Source organism: Bombus affinis, chromosome 5 (genome assembly GCF_024516045.1).
Source record: "Bombus affinis isolate iyBomAffi1 chromosome 5, iyBomAffi1.2, whole genome shotgun sequence".
In the NCBI taxonomy this organism is placed as follows: domain Eukaryota; kingdom Metazoa; phylum Arthropoda; class Insecta; order Hymenoptera; family Apidae; genus Bombus; species Bombus affinis.
Genome location: NC_066348.1, coordinates 15,903,334 through 15,925,796, shown reverse-complemented (window position 1 = coordinate 15,925,796; position 22,463 = coordinate 15,903,334). Strand labels below are relative to the sequence as shown.

At 46.0% G+C, this 22,463-nt stretch overlaps 1 protein-coding gene across 5 annotated transcripts in view; it reads right to left on the bottom strand.

The window, feature by feature from the left end:
* The window catches only part of LOC126915965 (histone-lysine N-methyltransferase MECOM-like), a 57,961-nt gene that overhangs the window by 6,814 nt on the left and 28,684 nt on the right, over window positions 1-22,463 (bottom strand). For 2 of the 5 annotated variants that reach the window (XM_050721249.1, XM_050721251.1), the window contains exons 2-5: window positions 16,911-17,294; window positions 16,371-16,567; window positions 4,697-4,828; window positions 3,295-3,421 (exon numbers count right to left, since the gene is read on the bottom strand). In XM_050721249.1, coding sequence (XP_050577206.1) covers window positions 3,295-3,421; window positions 4,697-4,828; window positions 16,371-16,567; window positions 16,911-17,294 — 840 coding nt within the window. Of the gene's footprint in view, window positions 1-3,294; window positions 3,422-4,696; window positions 4,829-16,370; window positions 16,568-16,910; window positions 17,295-20,571; window positions 21,385-22,463 lie in introns of those variants that run through there. The other 3 variants (XM_050721250.1, XM_050721247.1, XM_050721252.1) reach the window with 3 other exon arrangements.

Below are 22,463 nucleotides of genomic sequence, written 5' to 3'. Positions count from 1 at the left end.
GAATTAAAAATATGGAAATAGTTGATCGATCGATGTACGTTGATCGACTATTAGCCGGGCGAATGGCAAAGTCGAAACGATACCCGTCCACCAACGGTTATTTAAATCTGCCGCTACACTTGTCCCAACCATATGGTCGAGCGATGGCCCCCAACGGACCTTCATGGGAACCGGGCACAGTCCCTACGCCACCAACTACGCCCTTCGCCACGCAGCCAACCCCCCATAGAACGTTAATCGTTCCTCTATCCACGACTAATTTGAAGCGGCACGCCGTGAATTTAAACAATGAAGGATGCGGTCGACCTCGCGATCTGCTAATAGGGTTGTGCACTGCTCTTTCAAAAAACCATCGCATAGATCGACAGTAGATGGAGACAAAAAATATGTCAACGGTTTCATGGAAGGAAAAATTTGCAAATATAAATAAGAACTTTAGGAATATTTTTTCGTCAAATTCAACCGACTGTTTATCGTCGGATGATTATAAACGTTTCTGATATATTCGTCGTTTGCAAGATATATTAAATTTTCACCAAAAAATGAGTATCGTGTAGATCAATCTTGGTATTATGCATCACTATCGAGCACGTTACTAAAAAACCTGACGGAATGTAACGTCACGTCGTTGAAAGTCAACAGGTGGGATCCATTGGTAATACCCCCTGCAGCCGTGTCAGTTGGCGGTTACATGGGAAAAAGTAACGGAAATCAATGTTTCCGTGGCATCGTGACGGACCAGGACCAAGTACATGGCCCCGAGGAGTTCGAGCGGGATAACGGACACCTCGAAGCAAAACAAACAGCTCGTCATCGCTAATATGTTATTCGTCTGCGTGCGTTGTCCACGAAGGTTTAACGGAATAAAATTTTCAAACGGGGAAATCGTAATTCACATTCGCAAATTCCACAAGCACTGCGTTGCACGAGTATCGCAACGCGAGTAAAATGTCAAGCAGAACGTGTCATTAGTTCGATGAATCAGATAGGGTTGTCATCCATTTTCACCGCCCTCCGCGTGCGCGTGGCACCCCCCTCGAAAACAGCGTCGCGTGCCCTTTTATGCGCGGATACCCCTTTTTTTAAGCTGTGCCCTTCTTTTTTTTCCTTCACCGACCATGAGGCGAGGTTATGCGCGCGTTAATCGACAATACAAGGCCATAAATTATCTACAACCTTAAATAGAGCCATCCAGAGAAAAAGAGAGATGTGTCTCATGGTTGGAACGAAAATTGGCGGGGTAAGCACCACTAGGTAATAGAGGGAAAAACTGAGCGCCGCGAAAAATCAAAACCATAACTCACGTTAACTGCCGCCGCCCGTTGCATCTACGCCCCCCTGATACACGCCTCGTGCAAGCGTGGTTTACCGAATCGTCGCAAAAAGTCATGCCTGTCTCGCTAACGTAAAACGCCCTCGCTCGTCATTCGACGAAGCATTAGTTCGCGTAACTGCCTATCGAGAATGGTTTCGTTCGCGAATATATCCAGCTACTTTGATCGCCAAAGACGGCGCGAACAATCAAGCGCAGATAAAACCGGATATGCCCGAAAGCTTCCCAGGATATATCGATATTTTCATCGTATAGAGGAATCGTGTAAAAACTGATTTCCAAACGTTTCAAACGCATAAAAGAGATCTTATCGCCGTTTTAATGCTGTTCCATACATAGTCGCACCCTCATGCAGTCGCGTTAAAGCGATTCCCTTAGCATCCCTCCGCACCAGTGAAAAGAAATGATCCGCTGAAGGGAGACGGAGCAGAGATGTCCCTCGCAAGGGTTGCAACGGGGTGTACTCCGTTTGTTTGACATCATTATTCTCGCTGCATGTACCAGATTGTCAGGGTTTCTCGTAAAAATGGTTTCGCTGGATTAACGGCGATTCTGTTGTACATTTTTCCATGTCTCATAGGTTGTAGTCTTTTTTAGCTTATTACGATCCCTAAGGGGGGAAAAAACACGAAGAACACGAATAGTTTTGAGTAGGGATGGCGTATCGTTGGAACGATCGAAGAAAGAATGAAGTAGTATTTCTAGCGATACGAATTTTTCAATAATCCTTCATTCTCTGATCAAACTTGCATAATTACGAATAAACGTCAGTCGAAATCGTTACAATGAACCTCTCCGGGAGTTGTCAGGCTGACTCAAAATCGAGAGCGAAGTTGCTAACCGAAGAAACCTGCCACCCCTTCTTCGTAGACGATTTATAAGTGGAATAGAAAGTGGGTTGAAATCTTCGAAATTTTAATTGGCTGGAGGGTGAGGCCGATTTAATTAAGAACGAGTCGGCTGCGCCCCGTGTCTTCTGTCCTCGGAGGAGACGTTTACGAGTCGGTGAAATTACGAGGAAAAATCGCCGGCGAATTAACCGTAGACACCGCGCCGCCTCCAACTTTCATAATAATCCCGCTTTTAATTACCGCGACATCTGGGTGTCGCGTATAGCCCCCTTTAATCTCTGCCTAGCAGTCATCCGAATCCTGACCATCGTGCAGGAGTTACAACCAGATAATTGTCGAGCAGTCAGGCACCTAGGTGGCAACCCTCTTTGCAAATGTCTCGTATATATTTCTCGCTCTTCACCTAATGAAAGTTGAAGACAAATGGTCGTGGAGAACGAAAGTTTCCCTTTCGCTATTGGATTTCCAACTTTTTCCGTAGGAATCGAGGCGCAGTTGGGTGAACGACGATTTAAATTGAAATTTAAAGCGACTCGAGGTGAAGTAACACGCGGCACGAGTACGTCTATCTCGCGATAATCAGCGCTTATTACGATAAAAAGGGGTTAATACGCAACGGCCGACCAGGTGAATCACGCCAGAATCACGGGTGCATGACGAGCAGCTCGTGCAATCAACGATTCACGATTTACCCTCTGTCCTCCCTCGCATCAGATCGGTAATTCCGCTTTCCGAAGACACCTGCCTCCTGTCATTCCGACTTTTACGCGCGATCCCGCACAAGTGCGCGCAAGTCACGATATGTATCGGCCCGAAAAGTCGTAAAGGCAGCTTGCCCCGCATGTTCGACGATTGGGAATATTTTAATGGGTTTGATTATCTGTTCGCTTGCCCCGTGCTTCCGTTATCACGTCAGTTGGCGAACACTCGTTGGCTCGCGATCGATCTCTCCTTCGATGGAAAAGGAAATTTTTAACGGGCCCGGTTTTTGTTCGATCGAGTAACCGTCTCGTGGGTTAATAAAACGTTAACAGCCACAATAACGCAACGAGAAAACGATATAGCACGCGTCCTTTCTTGCGGCAAGATCGCAGCGCGTTTGATACTCACCGGTCTCTCGATCGCTTCTGTCCTCGGTAGTATTTTCACCGAGCATATCCTGAAGTTGAAGAGGTTCTCGAACACCGAGAAGCAGCTCTTCACCCGCCGCTATATCCCGCACCGCTTCGTACACCATCTGCGGACAATGACACCTCCTTGAATCTTCCGACCCTCACTCGTTGCCTTTCATCGCGAATTATCTCGAGCTTCTTCGAACAATCTCGAGTACCGTTCAATGACAATATCAAAATGATGCTTCGACAATTACGAATCGTGTTACAAAGGATAAAGATCGGTTAAATCGCAAATCGAATCGTCGAGTAAACCAGGAAATCGAAACTCCGATAATTTCTAATTCCCTCGCCATTCGTTAATATCGTTAACAGTTTTTAGCGGTACAAATTTTCCAGCGAGTCCATAATAGTCGAACGCAATGAAAGGATCTTTATGATATCGTCAGAAGGTCCCCGAAAAGTCATTACAACGGCGATTCTGTAGGGCTCTGATAGAGCGGGCCACATCCCCCATTCCCACAGCGATTGCAAACAGGGCGTATAGGAAGTCACCGAAACGACCCCGTAGGGTGACTTAATAACTAAACACCCTGTATACACGTAGCTTAGGGAGCGCCCACAACGTAGCCAACGCCATGTGCCATGGTTCACATAGATAGAAAATGCAAAGGACGAGAGGTCAGGATCAACCTCAAATTGACACCGCGACCTCCGATGTCTCTGTTCAATTTATAGAACCATCCTCAAAATTCCTGAATAATTCAATGCGAAAAATCGTTGCTACGTTGAAACTCGATTCGTGTTGTCTTTTACGAAATAAATACGATTATGGTGAACATGACGGTATATCGTCCATTTATTTGAAGAGAATACCGCTGGCCTAGTGGTTGAAAACAACAACTCGGCGACTAGCGTAGTTGCGTGCGGAAGAACAAGAGAGTTAAAATTTTGAAGTAGTGCATTTGGCAGTTACAAATCTAAACGTAAATCTACAAACTTGGTCGCGGTTCCCGTTCCATCGTCGTCTCATTAGCGAGTCACGGAAACATGGCAGCGTGGGCACGTGTTTTTTTTTTTATTAGTTTCGCTAGCACACGTAGAATTAACTACGAGTGCGTCTGACACCGTGTAATTAGTCCTTCCTATTAACTGCAACTGTCGATCCAGTGTCAGTTGCGTTCGAAATCGAATTCGTTAGTGGTCAATACCGAACGCCACGCGCGAAGTTACTATCGACTTGTAAAACAAATTGTCGAAGCTCGCACGGAAATGGAAACGTTCGTGGTGAGTGGTATTTGTGATCATTACATAAACCGCTGGCAAAGCCGAACGAGCAATCGTTACGTTTTATGTTTGTAATGTGTCGAATTTTTCTTTTTTTAATTAACGGTTATTACCTGTCCACCAATAAGCACGTGTCGCATATTAACGGTGTGCGGACTGCTAGTGCTTCGAACATACTTCAACCAATTATTTGTTTCGTGGGATGCGTCCAACCACCCCCTGACTCCACTTCCAGCTGTACGAACCTGAAAAAAATCATTTCCCCATAATGTACCACTACAGAAACGTTTTCTTTTTTTCTAACGTCATCCATCGCACCTGACGTCAGTATTGACACTACGAGAATCGTATTCGAGTATCGTTAAGAACCAATAAATATCTATTGAGAACACGATTCGGCCAGTGCACGTGCTGAAAACGGTATGAACGCCAACTTCCGGAGGCAAACCGCAATGTTTTGGATCCGGGACATTGCGTTTAACGGACTACCGCTCACGGATATCACCCTCTCATCATCCAGTGTTACTTGCCGCTCCAGCATCCACTAGGGTCTCTACTCTCCCTACTTTTAGGGCGAGACAAGTGATTTTTTCAATTGTCTCGCGCGACCACGCTTCGCTCCGAGACGCTTGGCCGACCAAGCGTCTCACCCTGATACGCCCCTGGACAGCCCGCCTTTCGATACGTTTCCCAACCAATTCCCACCCTCGACTTACGCTGTAAACACATTTCACACTTCTGTCCAGAACTTCGTTGTCCATAGCCTTCCTAGAAGAACCGTTTAACACTATCAACGTACGATTTAATTTTAGTTTCGTTTAACGTTAAAAGTGAAAAGTGAAAGAGTTTCCCTTATTATATAAATTCCAAGATATCTTTTTATATTTACAAAAGGATAATGGATCGCAAATATAACGATTCGTCTATTACTGAAAAATGTCACAGGAGTTCGTCGATGTAAAGCGTCTTCCTTAAAAGTAAAGGAGGTACTTCAATGCTTCCGTATCAGAGATATCTAAGAGCGTTTCGTCACAGACCTTCGTCCGTTGGTCGGTTTTACCCTACCACCTGCCGGTCACGAATAAAACTAGGTGTGCCCATAAAAATCAATGAATCTCGCAGGTGGATAAGCGTCTACCTTACAGGTAAGTAATTACGGTTACCGTGCCTTGAAGGGTTGTTTCTTACGGACAATGATCCGTAGCTTATGTAAAGTCTGAAAACATGGGATGAGCCTGCTGGAATTATTTACGTCTCGACGCTTCTGTATTTCTGTATCGCCTTCTTAACTGTCACGCTTGAACATTAACGTTAAGGAGACGATTCGTTCCAAAAAAGATATCGAGTGTTCGATATGCAAAGACGGATATATAAATTTCTAGAATTCGTAAAACTAAGTGAGAATGTTCGCGACAACGTGTCGCGCTCGATTTTCCGTTTCGGCGACTTCAATGATTACGTAGGACGTGTCGATTCCATCCGGATATCACTGATCGACACATAGTTCAGGTAGGAACGGTAGGACTAGTAATACCCTATAATACTGAAATAAGAAGTAGGACAGTTTGGCAGACAGGAAAGCGAAGAAAGCAGAGCGAGATGGCAACGATTCTTTCGGCACTCATAATGGCCAGTTTAGCTACCGGGCCTGGTAAGGAGCGTTTCTGGAAGATGGGCACGAACGAGCCATCACAATAGGGCTTCTGGTTGTGTAGCGCGACAGATTAGGATCTCAGGCTAGTAACACCTTTCACCATGATGCGCCAACTTGTTACTTACTCGTGCAGCAAAGAGCATTTTTGCCGAGAAAAATACAAATTTATTAAAATTCCCACTTCATATTCAGGTCCTCAAGAATTTTTCTATTAATCGCAACATCAACGTATCCATTCATAAATTCGTTTTTCCCACTTACGTTTCTTCGTACAAAATCGTAATTCGATTATATATAATTACGATAATTTAATATTAATATTAGGTTTGAATTTGATTTTCTCAGTGATTCGTATCATCCTCGAGCGGTTGTCGGAAAGTGACCGTTCAGCTGACGGCACAGCTCGCAGCAGGATTTCTATTCGCTTTGTCGGCGAGCGCGGACATGTGCTAACAATTCGAAGGACAGATTTGTCTAGCCGTGGATCTCGTTCATTCCCATAATCGTGGCGCAGAAAGCAGCGGTAAACGAGGGGTTGCGGCTCCGAGAGCTCTCCCGTCGCAACCGGAACGCGCATTAACATCGGAACTCTTTGAAATTAAAAGCTGAAATACCCATTCCGGGAAAGGCGAATAGGGATACTCGAAATTTTGACGTTCTCCACGACCTCTGCCTGCAGATATTGTTCCTTTTATCGAATCGGAAAGAATTAATTACGAGCCGCGCATTATCTTTGTACAATAACGACGAACACCGGTAAAGCCGGTGAAAACTGGGCTCAAAGGAAAAATGAGAGTACGAGTTAAATGGAAAGCAGGAGTAGAGGAAAGGAGGGGAGAGAAGGGTCGAGCGAGTCGACGGGCGACACGCGAATAAATTATAATTGCATGATTCCTTGAGCTTCTTTAGCGGCACGCCGCACGTCGCCGCGAAATTGCTAAAATTGGCAGAAATACGCGACCATTTTAATTACATTCCCGGTGTTCGTGCTGATTTTTCTCTATGAACCTGCATCCTCTAAAACACCGAGCGATATTCACAGTTCGACGAGCAGAAGGCAACGATGATAATTGAATGTACCGGCGTTGGCTTTCACAACAAGGGAAAACGTGGAAAAATAGTATAATAAACGAAGGAAATGTCTATAAAACTGCGGCCGCGAATATTTCCTTGCTTCTTACTTTAAATTTTCGAGCCGTTAGCGACCCATTCGAACTCTGCACCAGGAAAATCCTTCGAAACCTAATTTGTTCGTTCGCGCGGGCAAGAAGGCTGTGCACCGGCTGAAAGAAAAGGACGAGAAATCGGAACAAGCGACAAGAGGCGACAAGATGTATCTCAGGCTTTCGGTGGTTCTGCGGGACACACGGCCAGGGAATTCCTCGTTCGCCCGGCATGAGGCCCACAGGACACAGTCGCGTCGTACAAAACATGCGATCTCTTCGTTTTCCCTTTGTAACCTCACACCTTCGACAAAACCGAACCGACGAAAGATCTTTCCACGTCGGCTGGGTTTTACCAAAAATACCCCACGAGAAAGGAGACGAGGTCAGACAGCGCGGCAGATCTTCGTGGATCTTCATCTCTCAATGGACCCTCATAATCGGCGAGGTTCCGCGTCGTTTTCTACATTTCTCGAGGATCAACCATCGTACGAGGGAAGGAACGATCGTGATCTTTTGCTGTCCAAACCGGCGTTTCTATCTGGTGGCGTTTCCTAGGGAACATCGTCCATGGAACGTGTCCATTCACGAATTAAAATACCGTACGCCCAGGTCAGAGCTTCTCGCGTCGATCCTTTTTCGAAGCTCTTAAAAGATGTCCTTTCGGCTCGAATGAAACGTTGCTCGATGGAAATATCGTTAAACGTGTAACGCTCGATGGTATTTAATTTGAATCGTGAAAGGAAAAATAAGTCGGGTTGAACGGACGAGAATGTAAAAATAAATGAAAAATGTTGTCCTCGCGTAATTTTAATGTACAACTATAACGGCCACAGAGAAAGGGGATGAGAGAGAGAGAGAGAGAGAGAGAGAGAGAGACCTGTGCGACGTGGTAACGAGGGACGAAAGTTATGAATAAAGTGGATCGATAGCATATGATAGTACCGTGATGGCCGACGCAAAAATGCTTTTAGCCGACACAGCGTGTCCGCCCCCTCCTCAAAAATCGACCTCGCAACTTTCCTGATTCGGCAACTTCAAGGCATCGCAACGTTTCCATTCGAGCTTTTCCTCATATAATATTACCGAAATTTTTCCACGACACGACTCTTCGCCTAATTCCACAAATACAAGTTGACAATGGTCGATGACAAGAATCCTCGGATCCTCCCGAGTTGATCAGAGTCACGGGCGACACGTAGATTACAACAGCGACAGTGAACCGTCATTATCGTCCTGTGACGCAACAATGGCATATCGAATTCCATTTTCATCCCTCCGCTCGTCGACACCGGGGCGAAAGAGAGACTCGTAAACATCGTGTGCCCCGGCACAGCGGTGAATTTCCCAGAGTTTCGAGAAATTCGTTGGGTGTCGCGCGCCGGGGAGACTGAAACGGTCAATTATCATCCCCTAAATAACAGGACTGTTTACGATTTCAAGCGTCGTATAGCGCCAGCGCAATCCCCCAACCAAATGCGGCATTAGCCATGGCGACATCTTTGCTTAATTTCCTCTTAGTTTAAAGCTCGCCCCTGGCAGGAGATCGTAGACGACTCGAGCCGACTACCAAAGTCTCCTGCCGCCCTTAATTGGTCTGCGATTAATTTCTGTCGATCGTTCGAGGATTCGTCCGTTTGCCACGCAGAAACTTTCCGTAGAAATTCTCGCGAGTGTTTCAACGGCGTGTCCTTTTTTTCACGACTGTCAGAAGCAATTTATTGTATCGAAGCTGCCGTTGGAGGAGAACTCGCGCGACGGTCGGTCGAATTCCCAAACGGAATGAAATTCGAATGAAGCCGATATCAAACCGACGAACCAACTTTAATTACGTTTTTGATAACGAACCATACGTGCGATAAAGAGACGAAGCACACGAGCGCGAATCGTAAAATCAAAGCACGCGTTACGCAAGCGCTAGGATATCGGTGTCTAATCGCACGGCTGCGTCCACTTCCGGACAAAGTCGATCGAGTTTTCCATTTAAACGCAGAATACGATAAAGAACGATTCGTAAGTACGACTCGACAAAAGGTAAGTCTGGTTTTTATGTCAGAACGTCAGTTCTCTGATTCATGCGCTGTTCGCAGATCGAACAGACTTTTCTCCCCGATTAGGTACATATTTTCCCGTACTTGACCCACTTGACTCGTGCCGGAAAAGTAATGCAAGTAATGACGAAGCAAACGGTGCCCTTCGACCCGTGTCTAACGCGCAGCAGATGCCACCCCCGACGCGCGTTCACGGAACCGACTCTGAACCTCTTTCTCTCTGTATTCCATCGTGTTTCTAAGGGAAGCTACCCTTCGCGTATCTAGCGGTATAAATTATATCCGAGTCGCGTCACTGCCAGCCCCTTATATGATCGATCATTAGAGAGGCTAGCCTGCCAGAAAATTTGCCAAAATCGTTCGACTTGTATTTCCTCGAGAAATTCCGTCAAACGAAAGATAATGAAGTTTCCTCGTTTGACGAACGATCTTTGGTGTTTCGAAGATTAATGACGTGGCTCGTTTCCTGACCGTTTCGTTTCCTCTGCATTCAGTTCAGTCGGACGTTCAAAGGACAAAGTCAAAGTTTCCACTTCAAATTACCCGTATATTTTTCCTTTGCATCGAACAAGCGCGATAGAGGGCTGTTCTATTTAACGAGCAACATAACATCTCGTTGTTGGAGAGAGGTAGGTTGTTCGTCGATGTAAGTGCATCCCAATTAATGAATCCCTGGCGAAACAGGCGGGACAATTAAGTTGACGCCGGAACTCGTGTAGCTCAGGCCTGCCAACGGCGTCGTGATTAATGCAAGCCAATGGTGGAAGGCATACATGAAACGCCTCCAGGCTGCAGTGTATTCCTGTGTATATTGAACTTAGGCTACCTTCCCGGACCGGACCAGATTAGTTCGGTCATTGTGACGGGGCCTGCGCGCTCGTATGCACAATCTGTCAACCGTTCGCGTACCAAATTCTGCCAATCTCGGACTAAGTAGACCTATGTGCGAAACCGTTCTATGGTTAAGCTTGAATTTTCCAGCGAATTCCAATAATCCAATGAATTAAATCGTCGCGAACGAATCTCTGATTACGCGATGGAAGGAAATATCGGCAGGTGCGATAGTTCGATGATTTTCGCTTTCGGCGACGATCAGTTCGTTTCAATATCGTGGCTTGTAATTCCATCGCGGCGACTGGAAATCATCGAACTGATCAAACATTCGACCAGGCGGATCAAAGCGTCGCGTCGCCATGAAACACGATTTCCCTTTTTTTCAAGCTACTGGAAAACAATGATTGCCATTGATCGCTCGTCGATTCATGGTTACGATATTGAGTTTACATTTTCAATGCAGCGACTGGCGTGCGACGATGAATATTGCAAATAATACCGAGCTGTTTAACGATAGATTCGTTACGCGGTACTTTTTTAATGGATGAAGCTAAAAATTTCGTTGCATTGGAGAATAAAATTACCGATTTCGATTTGCAGGAAGGTAATTTCCAACGATATTTTTACCGAAACTGATTTCGAAAAATCCAACGCGATTCAAACTGCCACTTTGCATTTTACACGCCCTCGAAAACACGGACAACGCGAATTTCGAACTCGCGGAGTAAAAAGATTCGGTAAAGGTTCTTTGGATAAACGTAATCTCAGGAAGGCGTTTTCATTTTGCTCCGGGTCACCCCTAAAGAGTAACAGTTTCACAGATTCCAGACAATTGGCGGCACATCAAAGGCGTCGATTGTTTCCTGTAAATTATAACTAGGAGGGCACTTGCATGACTTCTCGTTATGAGTTGGTGAACAAGTTCAATTAAGTTCACGCGACGAAAACGAGGAACGGCTTCCTACACACGCGGAGACCTTATCCGGCGTCTGTAGCACCATCAACCCCATGAAACTACCCAAACGGTAGAAACACTGTTCCGAGAAAGAGATCCGGAGCTAGAGAGAGAGAAAGAGAGAGAGAGAGAGAGAGAGAGGAAACGTCGAGGGGAAGAGCGAAGCAGGACGTGGTGACAACGAGAAACCAGGAAGGCAACGAGTTAGTTATCAAGTCGTAAAATTTTAACTGTCGTTTGTATCTCGAGAACGTTTTCGATTCGTGATATTGCATTGGCACGAACTATCTCGACGATTCACAAAATTGAACTGAGAACGATTCGAACAAGGAACGAATTTCAAAGAAAATTTAATAAACTGTGTGTCGCAAGATCGAGGGATCGTTTTCAGGTTTTTAGCCTTTGCTCCAGAAATGAGCGTAGTAAATCGTAGTGGTTCGAAGGGTGGCCGGTCGAGGGACAAGAAAACTAACGTGCAAGGAGCGATCTTTTGAAGACGATGATTCCGACGACGCGTCTCCATTGTACCGGATAGCCGGGTCAGCCTGACGACCGGGCAACACGTGTCTGTTATGTCTATTATCGACAGATAGTGGGGTAACGAGCGGACGAGATTTATCACCCTCCGTTGCCACCCTAGAGAAACGAGAAGCGGAGGGCTGCGATGGTAAAGCGAGAGAGAAGGCCGGTTTACAGCTGGTTTGACAGAAAGAAAGGCCAGTTAAAGCCTTACAGTCGAATCTCGCGCGACGCGTGCTCGTTTCGGCCAAAGTATACAAACGCCTTTACCCGGAGGAAATTTATTGGCCTGCCGAGACACGTGTACGTAGCATCTCATCTAGACAAAGATGAAGAATTATGTTTTATTAGACATGGAATTTTAACAACCACGTTAAACTAGACATTTGGCCGAAAGATATTTTCAAATTTAGTACTTTCTACCACCGTAACTTTTTGCTATAACCAGGCGAGCGTTTACTTGAACGACTGGATCATGGGGCGAGAGTAAAACTCGTTGGATATAAATTTAAATGTCAAAATATACACGTTAACTATTCAGGTCGCGCGAAGCTGTATCATAGCTTTATTAACATAATAGGAGAAGGTGCAGCCGCAAACAAGCCTGGGCAAACCTGTCAATCAAAAACCCGATCCTCGAGAAAAGGGTTAGTTAGCCGGTGGCCTGTGCATTCTTGGCTTCACACAGGATAACGTATACGATACCATGGTGCATGCACGGTTAAATATTTTCATGCCTATTCCTAGACTTATTTGCCCCTACGTAAGGTCTTATTGCATCCCGTATTATTTATTATTACAACGATCAAACGATTCGAGCTACTTCAAAAGGTACGTTCTACTTTCGATAGAGCTTCTTGAGAAAAGCACGCTAGCCCCATGCAAGGGGTGCAAAAGTTCGCGGTATAAGACCGAATCACCCCGTTGACCGGTAAATTCGCATAGATGGCCACGGCTATCAATGGGGATCCTTTAGCTGGGACACGTCTGACCGTCCGACAGGCTTCACAATGCCAGATATTCCCCGCGTCACTGATTGTCACTTGTTTCCTGCCGATTTTGTCCACCGCGGAACTTTTCTCTCGCACCGTTTCTTTCTCCGATTACAAATTCAAATGACGAAAATCACCAACCGCGTAACCCTACGCCTTGAGAAAGCGAAGGTCACTGCGTTGCCTTGAAGCACCATTCCCTTCGTATTATGGTGACGTGAAGAATATGCACGGCATGTGGAATGCAAAGAAGAAGAGAAGAGAAGAGAAGAGAAGAGAGGAAGAAACTGCCGTCGCGTTGCGAATCGCACGCTTCGCGCCGGCCAGCTTAATAAGAAGCTGAATCTGAAGGAGGCTGAATCGCGAAGAAGAGAAGGTGGAGAGAAGGAAGGGAATGGAGGGTGAGCATAATGTGGCTCATTGTCGAATCGCTTCCGGGGCTTGACCTCCAGCAACGCCCTAAAGACCAGTTCACCTGGACAATGTCCACGAATAATGGGCACCGGTGGCGTGCATTGTACAATCGGTAGGTACGACGGATACGTAGATTGTTTAGAATACGTGCTTCCAGATAGAGCGAGAATTTAATAATATCCACAATAAGATCCGTCGGCACCACCTACATAGAGCCCTCGATGGTTCTCTCGATCCTCTACATCGTTTTCGTCACTCGTAAGTGGTAGGCGTAGAAGGAATGCCCTCGCTCCATTGCGAGGACATTGTTATTTCAATGAAGATCGTCTCGAACGAATTTGAGAAGGGTGCGTTGTTCGCTCGTTGACGGCGATTAAGTAACGTTTTGAAAACCGCTCGAGCTCGATAGAGGCGCGCCACAACGGGGAAACGGTACGGGATCGGCCAGCACGGATTCTCTGTTTCTCTCTTTGCGACGCGTCACAATTTGTCTCATTACTGGACATCGGGGTGGTTGGTGCGGTTCGCGCGAGGACACGTTTCGTCGAGAGTCGCCATTTATATGATTTGTCAGCGACATACGTCGCTAATGGCGCAGCTTTCCAGCCGATTTGTCGAAAAAGTGGCCCGTACGATCAACGAGACGCGTGTGCCTGCTTCAATATGAAAAACAACCCATCTTCCGTTCTTTTTTCTACTCCCCCCCGTGGCCGCTTGAAAAAACCAGCCGGCGGCTCGTACTCGAGGACGACGAGAGGGGTCGTCAGCGATCACGTGGAAAAATTGACGATGCTTTCAATATGTCGATGAGCGAACGACGCGAGAAGGAGAGCAGACGCGCCAACGGGGGTGGATTCGACCCTTGTGTCCCATATGGAAATGAAAATGTTACAAACAGAAATGTCAAAAATCAGGATTAATATAAAACAGCCTGTTCAATGGAAAATACAATCGTATTCAAAAAGATATGAAACATAGAAACATCCTCTAAGCGTATAATTAACGACATCGCATCTTCCAAAGACTGGATTCGAAACACGAATAACGAGTATGCTATAAACGCGACGAGATTGATCATTTAAGACAGATTCTCGAGATCATTCGGTAAATTGGAGCTGTACCCTCGACACGAGGGTCTCACGGCCGAACGAGCTAAGCCTAAGATTGGTTTAGTCGCCGCTATGGCACGCCGCGAGTCGGCTGTTCTGCGGATCACGCGTCACCGAGCAAAACGCAACCGGAAAAGAGGATCCCCTTCTGGTTTCCTTTGGTTTTCTATTTTGCACCCCTCCACGAGTATCCGAAAAACGAGACCCGGCCAGTATGGCAGGTGGGGTACCAGCGATACCTCGAACAACACCCCTCGATAGCACGACTTTCTTCCCTTCGTTCTGCTTCAGGTGTGTACGCGGCGAATAAGTGTTCACAAAATTTGAGGAAAAATTTCGGTTTGGGCTATTTTTTGTCTCTTTTCCTCCGACATTACAGCGAGATGTTTTCGCTCCTTGTTTGTTGTTTACCTCTTTCCTTTCCATTCTATTCAACTCGCTTGTGACGTTATTGGCTCGATGCATGATTAATATTCGAAGTGATATACCGACTCATATTGATAGTGGTTTATCGATAATCCAGTTTTCATCTTCCCTATCTCCCCCTTTCATTTTGGAAACGCCTTTCTCTCAGAATGTGAGAAAAGGATTAGGATTAGGGGATAGCGTGCGAATCGATGGAAAGGGATCCCTCGTAGATTTCTCCAATTTCAGAAAAGGATCGCGCGGTCTGTTAACCGTTCGATTGGTTCGTTACTACACCATCGTAACTCGTGTAAAAATCGCATTGTCAGTTATTTCACAAACATTCGGATTCTCGAGTAACACTATTTCACAAACGCGTAAAAATATCAGAAATTCATCCCGATCGATCTTCCCTCGACTCTCGTCCCCGATTTAAAGGAACATTCGAAATTCTGTGAGAACTCGAAGCCAGACCTCTGTGTCGCGATGTTTTCTCCGTTCGTGCGCTCGCACGTTTACGCGCGTGGGGTTGATAGATCGGCCCGACGAAACGAAGGGGTAGTTTGGCTTTAATCGATCCTGTAATCGCCGGTCCGACAGTTGGCCCCGGTTGCCTTTTTGTCGGCAGTTAGATGGATGGCGCCATTTACATTTTGTCAGTGCGACATGCGCTAACGTAACATAACGTTGCCGCTATCATATCTATCACACCCTCTGGACCGGTACACGGCCAGTTTCCGATTCTCTCCGCGCCGTAATCTCGTTTCAAAATGGATCAAGTTTTTCCGCGAGGCTGCAGACAGAAGATTTTAAATCATCGCGAATATAGCTGGGAGACGAACGAACCTACGTTGGGTAGAAAAATACGTGTATTTCGCGAATCACACGGATGAAAGATCTTGGACTTGTACCAACGATTTCACAGACTACTTCTTCGAGTTTGACTTTGTGCGCCGATTTTACGGTCGACTTAAAAACCAACAGAGACGTTCGAGCTCCGGACGGGTATCGAAAGAATTTTAGGGCAGAACCAGAAGAAATAGAAAGCAATGGAAAGAGAACTGTCCGAGGCGAGTCAATTGACAGATCTGTCAACATGGATGACACCTTCGGCATACGAGTCGACCAGGTGTCTACTTTCTAACCGAAGAGACGATTCCGTCTATCCTCTCTCTTTTCTCCCCTATCTTTCTCTTTTCTTCGTTTTTCTGTCTTCGGCATCTGCCGGATAATACCAGGGATTATAGCAGGAGGATAGCGAACCCACTGACACTGGTTTCGAGCAAAGTATTCCTCTACCGGATCCCGAGCCATAAACAGATCGATCATCTTTCAAACGGCTTCACGAGAACCCCTGCGAGATAATATCGCGTACGAATCCCTAGATTCGCGGAAAATTCTCAATGTATCTCTTTCGAGATATAGTACAAACAACTATATTTGAAGTTCCGGTTAATATGCTTGATTATAGTTCGAATGAACAAAACGCGTGGATCGAACGAGTTGCGATCATTTACTGTAATAGCAAAGAGTTATCGAGAATTTTCTGAATTTATCTAGAGAACGCTGGCTATCCTTGTTCGATCGAGCATCGATTCGCTCGCTACGTTTACCTACGCTCCGCCTTGAAATCCCATCGAACGAGGACGAAGCGATAAGCACGCTCGTGTATCGTAAGAAATACAACTCACCTCCCACGCGTAACGGGGGTTGAAAGGCTCGCTCGCCCATTTTCCAAGAAAAGGGCCGAATCTTGCACCCCGTGGAATGTCCTTCCGCGCTCGAACCTGGGGGCCACCCGGTGCCGAACCTCCCACCTCCACTTCCGGTACCGGTGATACCCACTCGCGGTTAGATTGTTCCTTTTGTTCCTGTTTGGTCGCGTCCTCTGCAAAAGTCGAATTGAAATCTTCAACGTGGTAAACGAAGGTAAGAAGGTAGGAGCTGCGTTTCTCGATAATTATATCGTAATTTAGCAGATTAAATCCTCTCGATAAACCGTCCATGGTACGGTAGATCGTTGTTGTGTAACCTACTATTCTAATCCGGACAATTAACCACCACGTCTCCCGATAATTTACACCGTAATTCGTAACATTAAGCGACCCGCGCGGCTGACCTAGTATTCTAATTTACGCAATTAGCTTGCGCCATTCACGACGATTCGAGCGGTAGTTTAAGATTAAAGACGAAGGAAATAAAGGGGGAAAAAATGGAATTTATTCACTCACGATACGCTTCGTTCCTGTAGACGGCGTCTCGTGATCTTAAATACTCCTTCCTGTCAGCCTTCTCGCCGTATTCCCACGAAGATTTCTCCTCGTCCCTGGATGAAGGTGGTCTGTGCTGTTCCTTTTCGTAATTCTGATGTTGTTTGTCCATGGCGGGCGAATAGCCACATTGATAAGCCGGCCTTGATTGCGGATTATAATCCTGAGACACGTCGTGGACACTGGTCGCGTGAAGAGCCTTCAGATCTCTGTATACCAGATTACTGGCAGAGTTGCTGCCGCCACGAATCGAACCGTTTTCCTCCATTTCTTGATTTTCGCCGGTTCCCCCCGTACCTCCACCGGCCGGCGTGCCTGACATCGACTCGCCTTCGTCACTGCTTCCTGAAACAACGCCAACGTAACTTGATAAAACGCATGCGCGTTTTAATAACACGTTGCTTCGTCTTATCGACGACCGAGAAATATCTTAGTGTTCTCGAGCAAGATCGAAATCGTAAAGGTCGATCAGTCGTCGATCGTCGTTCGAGCGAAAAGCCAGAACACCCATATTCGCGAAATAAGATGCATTCGTTTCAGAATAACTGTAAATCGAAGTATCGTGTCGTCGATTGAAATTCAGTTTGTACGCGAAGGTTTGCTTGGAAAAACTCTTGGTACCAGATCAGAGAAATAAGGAAGAACGCGTTCTTAAAACGTAACGATGTAGGTGACGGTTCTTAATTTGTAGAAAAATCGGTACTCTGGAATAAAGTTCCCTCGTCGCCGATTCTGCGCTGTAAAGATCACGTTTAGTCAAGACAAGACGAACCACTGGGAGCGAAATTCGTAAAATTATATCATCAGAAACTCTGGAATCACCGGAGAGAGAAACACGGAGGAGAGAAGGCAAAGGAGGTATGCTGGTTCCCGAGAAACAGCAAATTTATCTGTCCCCTTAGCGACTGGTCGAGATCCTAGGTACACAAGGACAAGTGGCGATCGAACAACGCTATCTCCTCGGTCCGTCGCGTCGGTCGTTTTCTCAGTCACAGAGCTACGAGTGTACAATGCGACACCCGAGCCAAGGATGTTTGACGCGATAAACCGAGAACTTTATTGTTCCCCTTACCGGGCTCTTTTAATGCGCCGTGAAACAGTCTCGTGATGCGACAAAGTGATGCGTCGCAGAAACCGAACGTGCGAGCATAGAATCGCGACACGTAGCTTTTGGAGCACGTAGCTCGCAAAAATTCGACGTGTACTCCACTATCTTCGTTTTATCTCTTTTGTAAGACCTTACTCACAGCTTTCGCTTTCTTTTGGCTCGCATTATCACGAAGAACCATCCTCCGAGTCTGGATTTATTTGTATAACTCCGGACCGTATACGACGGGCCATTCTAATGCCGAACTTATCTTCGAATCGAACGATATCTCCGGCGTTCTATCGGCTATCTAAAAACAAACTATAAACCGTGCGCGCTCTTAAGAATGACGCGGAGGGACCTGCGACGATCGAGAGTCCTCTGCAAACGTTGTAAGCCCCGTGAATCCACGACTAAGCAAATTGCCGACAAACTTGCAGGTGCATTCGAGAGGAACTCACACCTTGGCACGTTTCCTCGTCTATGGCGTCGATCTTTTATGATCCACGGTCTACCAAAATTTATCTCTTACCTACATTCTCGATAACCATTTTGGGACCATAGTTGCGACAATCGAAACTTTCTTCGATCAAAATGGAGCGCCATGGAGTTTATAGAATAAAACGTTAAAAGCATTCGTTTTACGATGGCAGCTTCGATTCCATTCTAATCGAGAAAGTCAACATAAGATTAAGGATCCCGCGAGTCACGTTAACGCGAGCCAGTCGTAAAAGAAAACGGTGATCCCGCGTGGTGGGTCGATCGACACGAAACTCGCAGCCGAACGTTAATACGGAGATATCGAGACGCGCACGCGTTGTTCCTAGGAACTGTGTGTCTCGATTCGAACGACCATCGAAGAGAACCGTAACATCTTTTTCGATCGTGCTTACTCCCGGATCGAGGTGAAATAACCGTAAAGATACGTCTTTGGAAGCAAGAAGGGATGATCGCGCGGTGACGCTACGAAGTCGATAAACCGAAATCCAGCCTGATCGATGAAACAAACACGATTACGTGGATTTTAGCTTGGCTTCCGCGGAAGATCGTAAAGAAGAACTCTGTGCGCGACTTAGGAGGGACGCGCAGGGAGCTTGAAGACCTTTCGCGCGACTAGTCGATACGATACAACAACAATATTTGGAAAATTCTCGACGTCACAAGGGTCTTTGACTCCTACGGGACACGAGTGCTCGAGTACTTTCTCCCTTGACAGAACCACGAGTACTTAAACCATACGCGATGTTATCCACGATGATAGCGGCTCGAGAGGCTTCGAGCTCGATTAGAGTAAAGTGCCGCTTTGCCGCGACTTAGAGAATCGAAAATTGTTCGTGGGAAGATCGACGTGACTCCAGCTTTTTTTCTCCTCCTCTTTTCCAGCTTTTTTTCTTTTTTTTTTTTTTAGTAGTTAACCCAATTAAAGTGTTATTAAGGTACTTATGCTTGAGAAAATTTGTGTACCCATCGTATACATGGTATATTTTATACCATTAATTTTAAACGAAAGGTTCAATAAGTAATTTAAAATTATTTTCGTGCAAAGATTCGAATTACATAGGCTATACTGATATTACGTTTGTCCACGTACAAAAGACAAACTGAACGTGAAACGACTTACTAGACCAACTAGACTTGGGTGCGAACGTGTTGTGTACTGAAAAATAAGAAACCAGTAGACGGCCGGAGATATTCGTCGACGAATCCCGGAAAAGATAATTAAGCAAATTGGCAGGCAAGCAACGGGGTGTCGGAAGAGCGATTGCATCGTAGACTATATTCACACGCGCGTAAACCGCATTGCTCTGACCACACAGGATGTCCTGGCGATACGAAGATCCTGATGGAAAACGGACGCGTACCTATTAGCGTATATCGTAAGCGAAAACGAAAAGAATTTCCGCGATCATCATCTAATCAGGGCCTCTTACGTTGAACATGCGATCAAGGTTAATACAATATGACAAGAATGGTTAGAACAACGTATATCTGAATCCTATGTGAAGAATATCTTGATGAAAAGTGTATCAAATTCTTCATGGATTACCAGTAGATGCAAACCAAATTAGATACAAGAACGAATCTCTGCAGACCAGCTTCCGGACGGGCTGCGGTTGAATTTCCTCGTGTCGGTACTCACAGATATAACGTGTTTGCTCGGTAGTTTGAATACAATGAATTCAAAAAACCGAATACATAACCGACAGAAACTAAAAAAAGACCGGCGAATAATATTTTGCAGATCGCGATATCATCGACTGTGATTGGAAGAGGCAAATCAATGATCGTTAGATTAAATCTATCTAATCGTTCGAATACACGATAAAAATAGCGCACGCTGAATATAAATTTGACGGTATTTAAAAGTTTGCCGTATACATCGCATAAACAGTCTCGTTTTATCGGCACACTTCACCTCTGCTCGTTTCTATTGCAGGCTTTTAAATTACTCGACACACCTACGACGAGTGTACGATTCATCGTTACACCGATTCTCTTATCAACTCCTTTACAACAATTGTATATAAAACTTACCGTTCATCTTGGAGTCGACCGTGGGTCGAGACAAATCGAGACCGTTCATAAGTGGCGATCGAACAGCCCGATCCCGGTCAGTCGTACAACGTAAAATCACTGTCTGTCACACATGCTATCACCAGAAAGTCTCACGATGACACAAGATTATTAACACAATCCAAATAGCAAAAGAATCAGACGAATTTCTTGGCCAGTAGTAGCGTTCATGATCGATCGATCGATAGACATGATCGTGTTGCGATAAAAGGCAGAGTAAATGTAGGCGCTTGGCTTGGGCGGCGGGGGGCTGAGATGTTCGCAGGGGGTAGCTGGACGTGGAAGATGTACGATATCGGAAGGCGTGCGCTGCCCGGAGAAAACACGATCGAAATAAGAAACGGATGACGAGAAGAGCGCTGCTCCGCGTCAGCTGGCTCTTGGCAGACTAGAGGATTCGAAATCTGTTCAGAAGAGGATGGCACAACGAGGGTTCCCAAGGGAAGCCAGGGACGATCCACGGGGTGTGGCGGATCCGCTTCCATCGAGACCTCTGGTTGGCTCACGGGCGGAGCAACCCCTATCGCATTCAGATCCCCACCAGTTCACCACAGCATCCCTCGAGAGAGCGAGCAGGAGAGCGAGAACGAGAGACGAAGCTAACGTATACGCTGGTAGAGAAACAAGCTGCGGCTGCCTGACTGAGTCCGAAAGACCGCCGCCTCTGGGAGGGGGTAGGGAAGAATCAGAAAACGTGACTCTGATAACGAAAGAGACACGTTGCTGCCCCGAACATTAAACACCGACTAACTTTTCTTCGCACGATTCATAGTTTCTTACAGGATACGATTTCTATCGATCGATCTATTCGACGTACGATAACCATATCTTTCCTTTATTTTCGACCATCTTATTTAAATCAAATAGAATTGTACAACTTTTTTATAATAATAGTTCAACCAAGACGAAGCATCGTAGAACGTATTTTACAACGTTGAAGAAGATGTTTGGTCGTTCTTCTCTTTAAATTTCATTCGACGAATTTCGATACGACGTAGGGTATATGAAATAAAGTTCAGTCTTCGATTCGCCGGCGACCAAGGGTCAGATGTCAGCGTGCGAAGAAATTTTTTCCATCGCGCGAACCCCTCCATCGAAACGCGTGCAAGTTGGAGAGGACCTCACGCAGAGTCAGGGTCAGTGGAACACCTATCGAAGTCTTTATTGGACAGGCTCGGTCACCTTTTTCTTCGGAAAGTAGCTGTCACGGGGTTGTCTAAATTTTTTTACAGCCACCGTTCACAATACGTTTGCGGTCTGTACCTCGGACAGATTGACTTTGAAATCAATCGAAGTAGTAGAATTTCGAAAAACGTCACTCCCGTTTTTTTCCTTACTCTTTCGTTCGTAGCCTTTGAATAACTTTTCTGCTTAACGGAAACGTGTAACTGAATCTACTTGAAGGCCGTTGCACCTTCGTTATAGACGTCTAGAAGCCAAGCTCGTGAAAGGAAATTCCGTTACTCCGTTTCACGTCGTCCGACGTTTCGGCTGTGTAAAAAGTCCGATGTCAGTTATTCTTTCGTGTCGTTCCATCAGCGAGCGGCGTTCAAATTGCAACGATTTAAATCCGCCGAGCGCCAGAGAAACGGTTGCAAGAACGAATGGCGGTGCAAAAAGATGTCGAAACAAATCTTCATTTCCCGCGAAAATTGGCGGAGAAGGAAAGTCGCGGAGGCGATATGAGTGCGTTCCACAGGCAGGAAGACATGTGTCGCGTGCAGTTATATCATTCTTTATGGCTGGCTATGCCGGAACCCTTCGCTCATTCAACGCGAACGTCGTCCGCGCAATATTTGGCCGGGAGCCTTGATTTACACCGGCATAAAAATGTCCCGCTCCCCTCCCGCTAT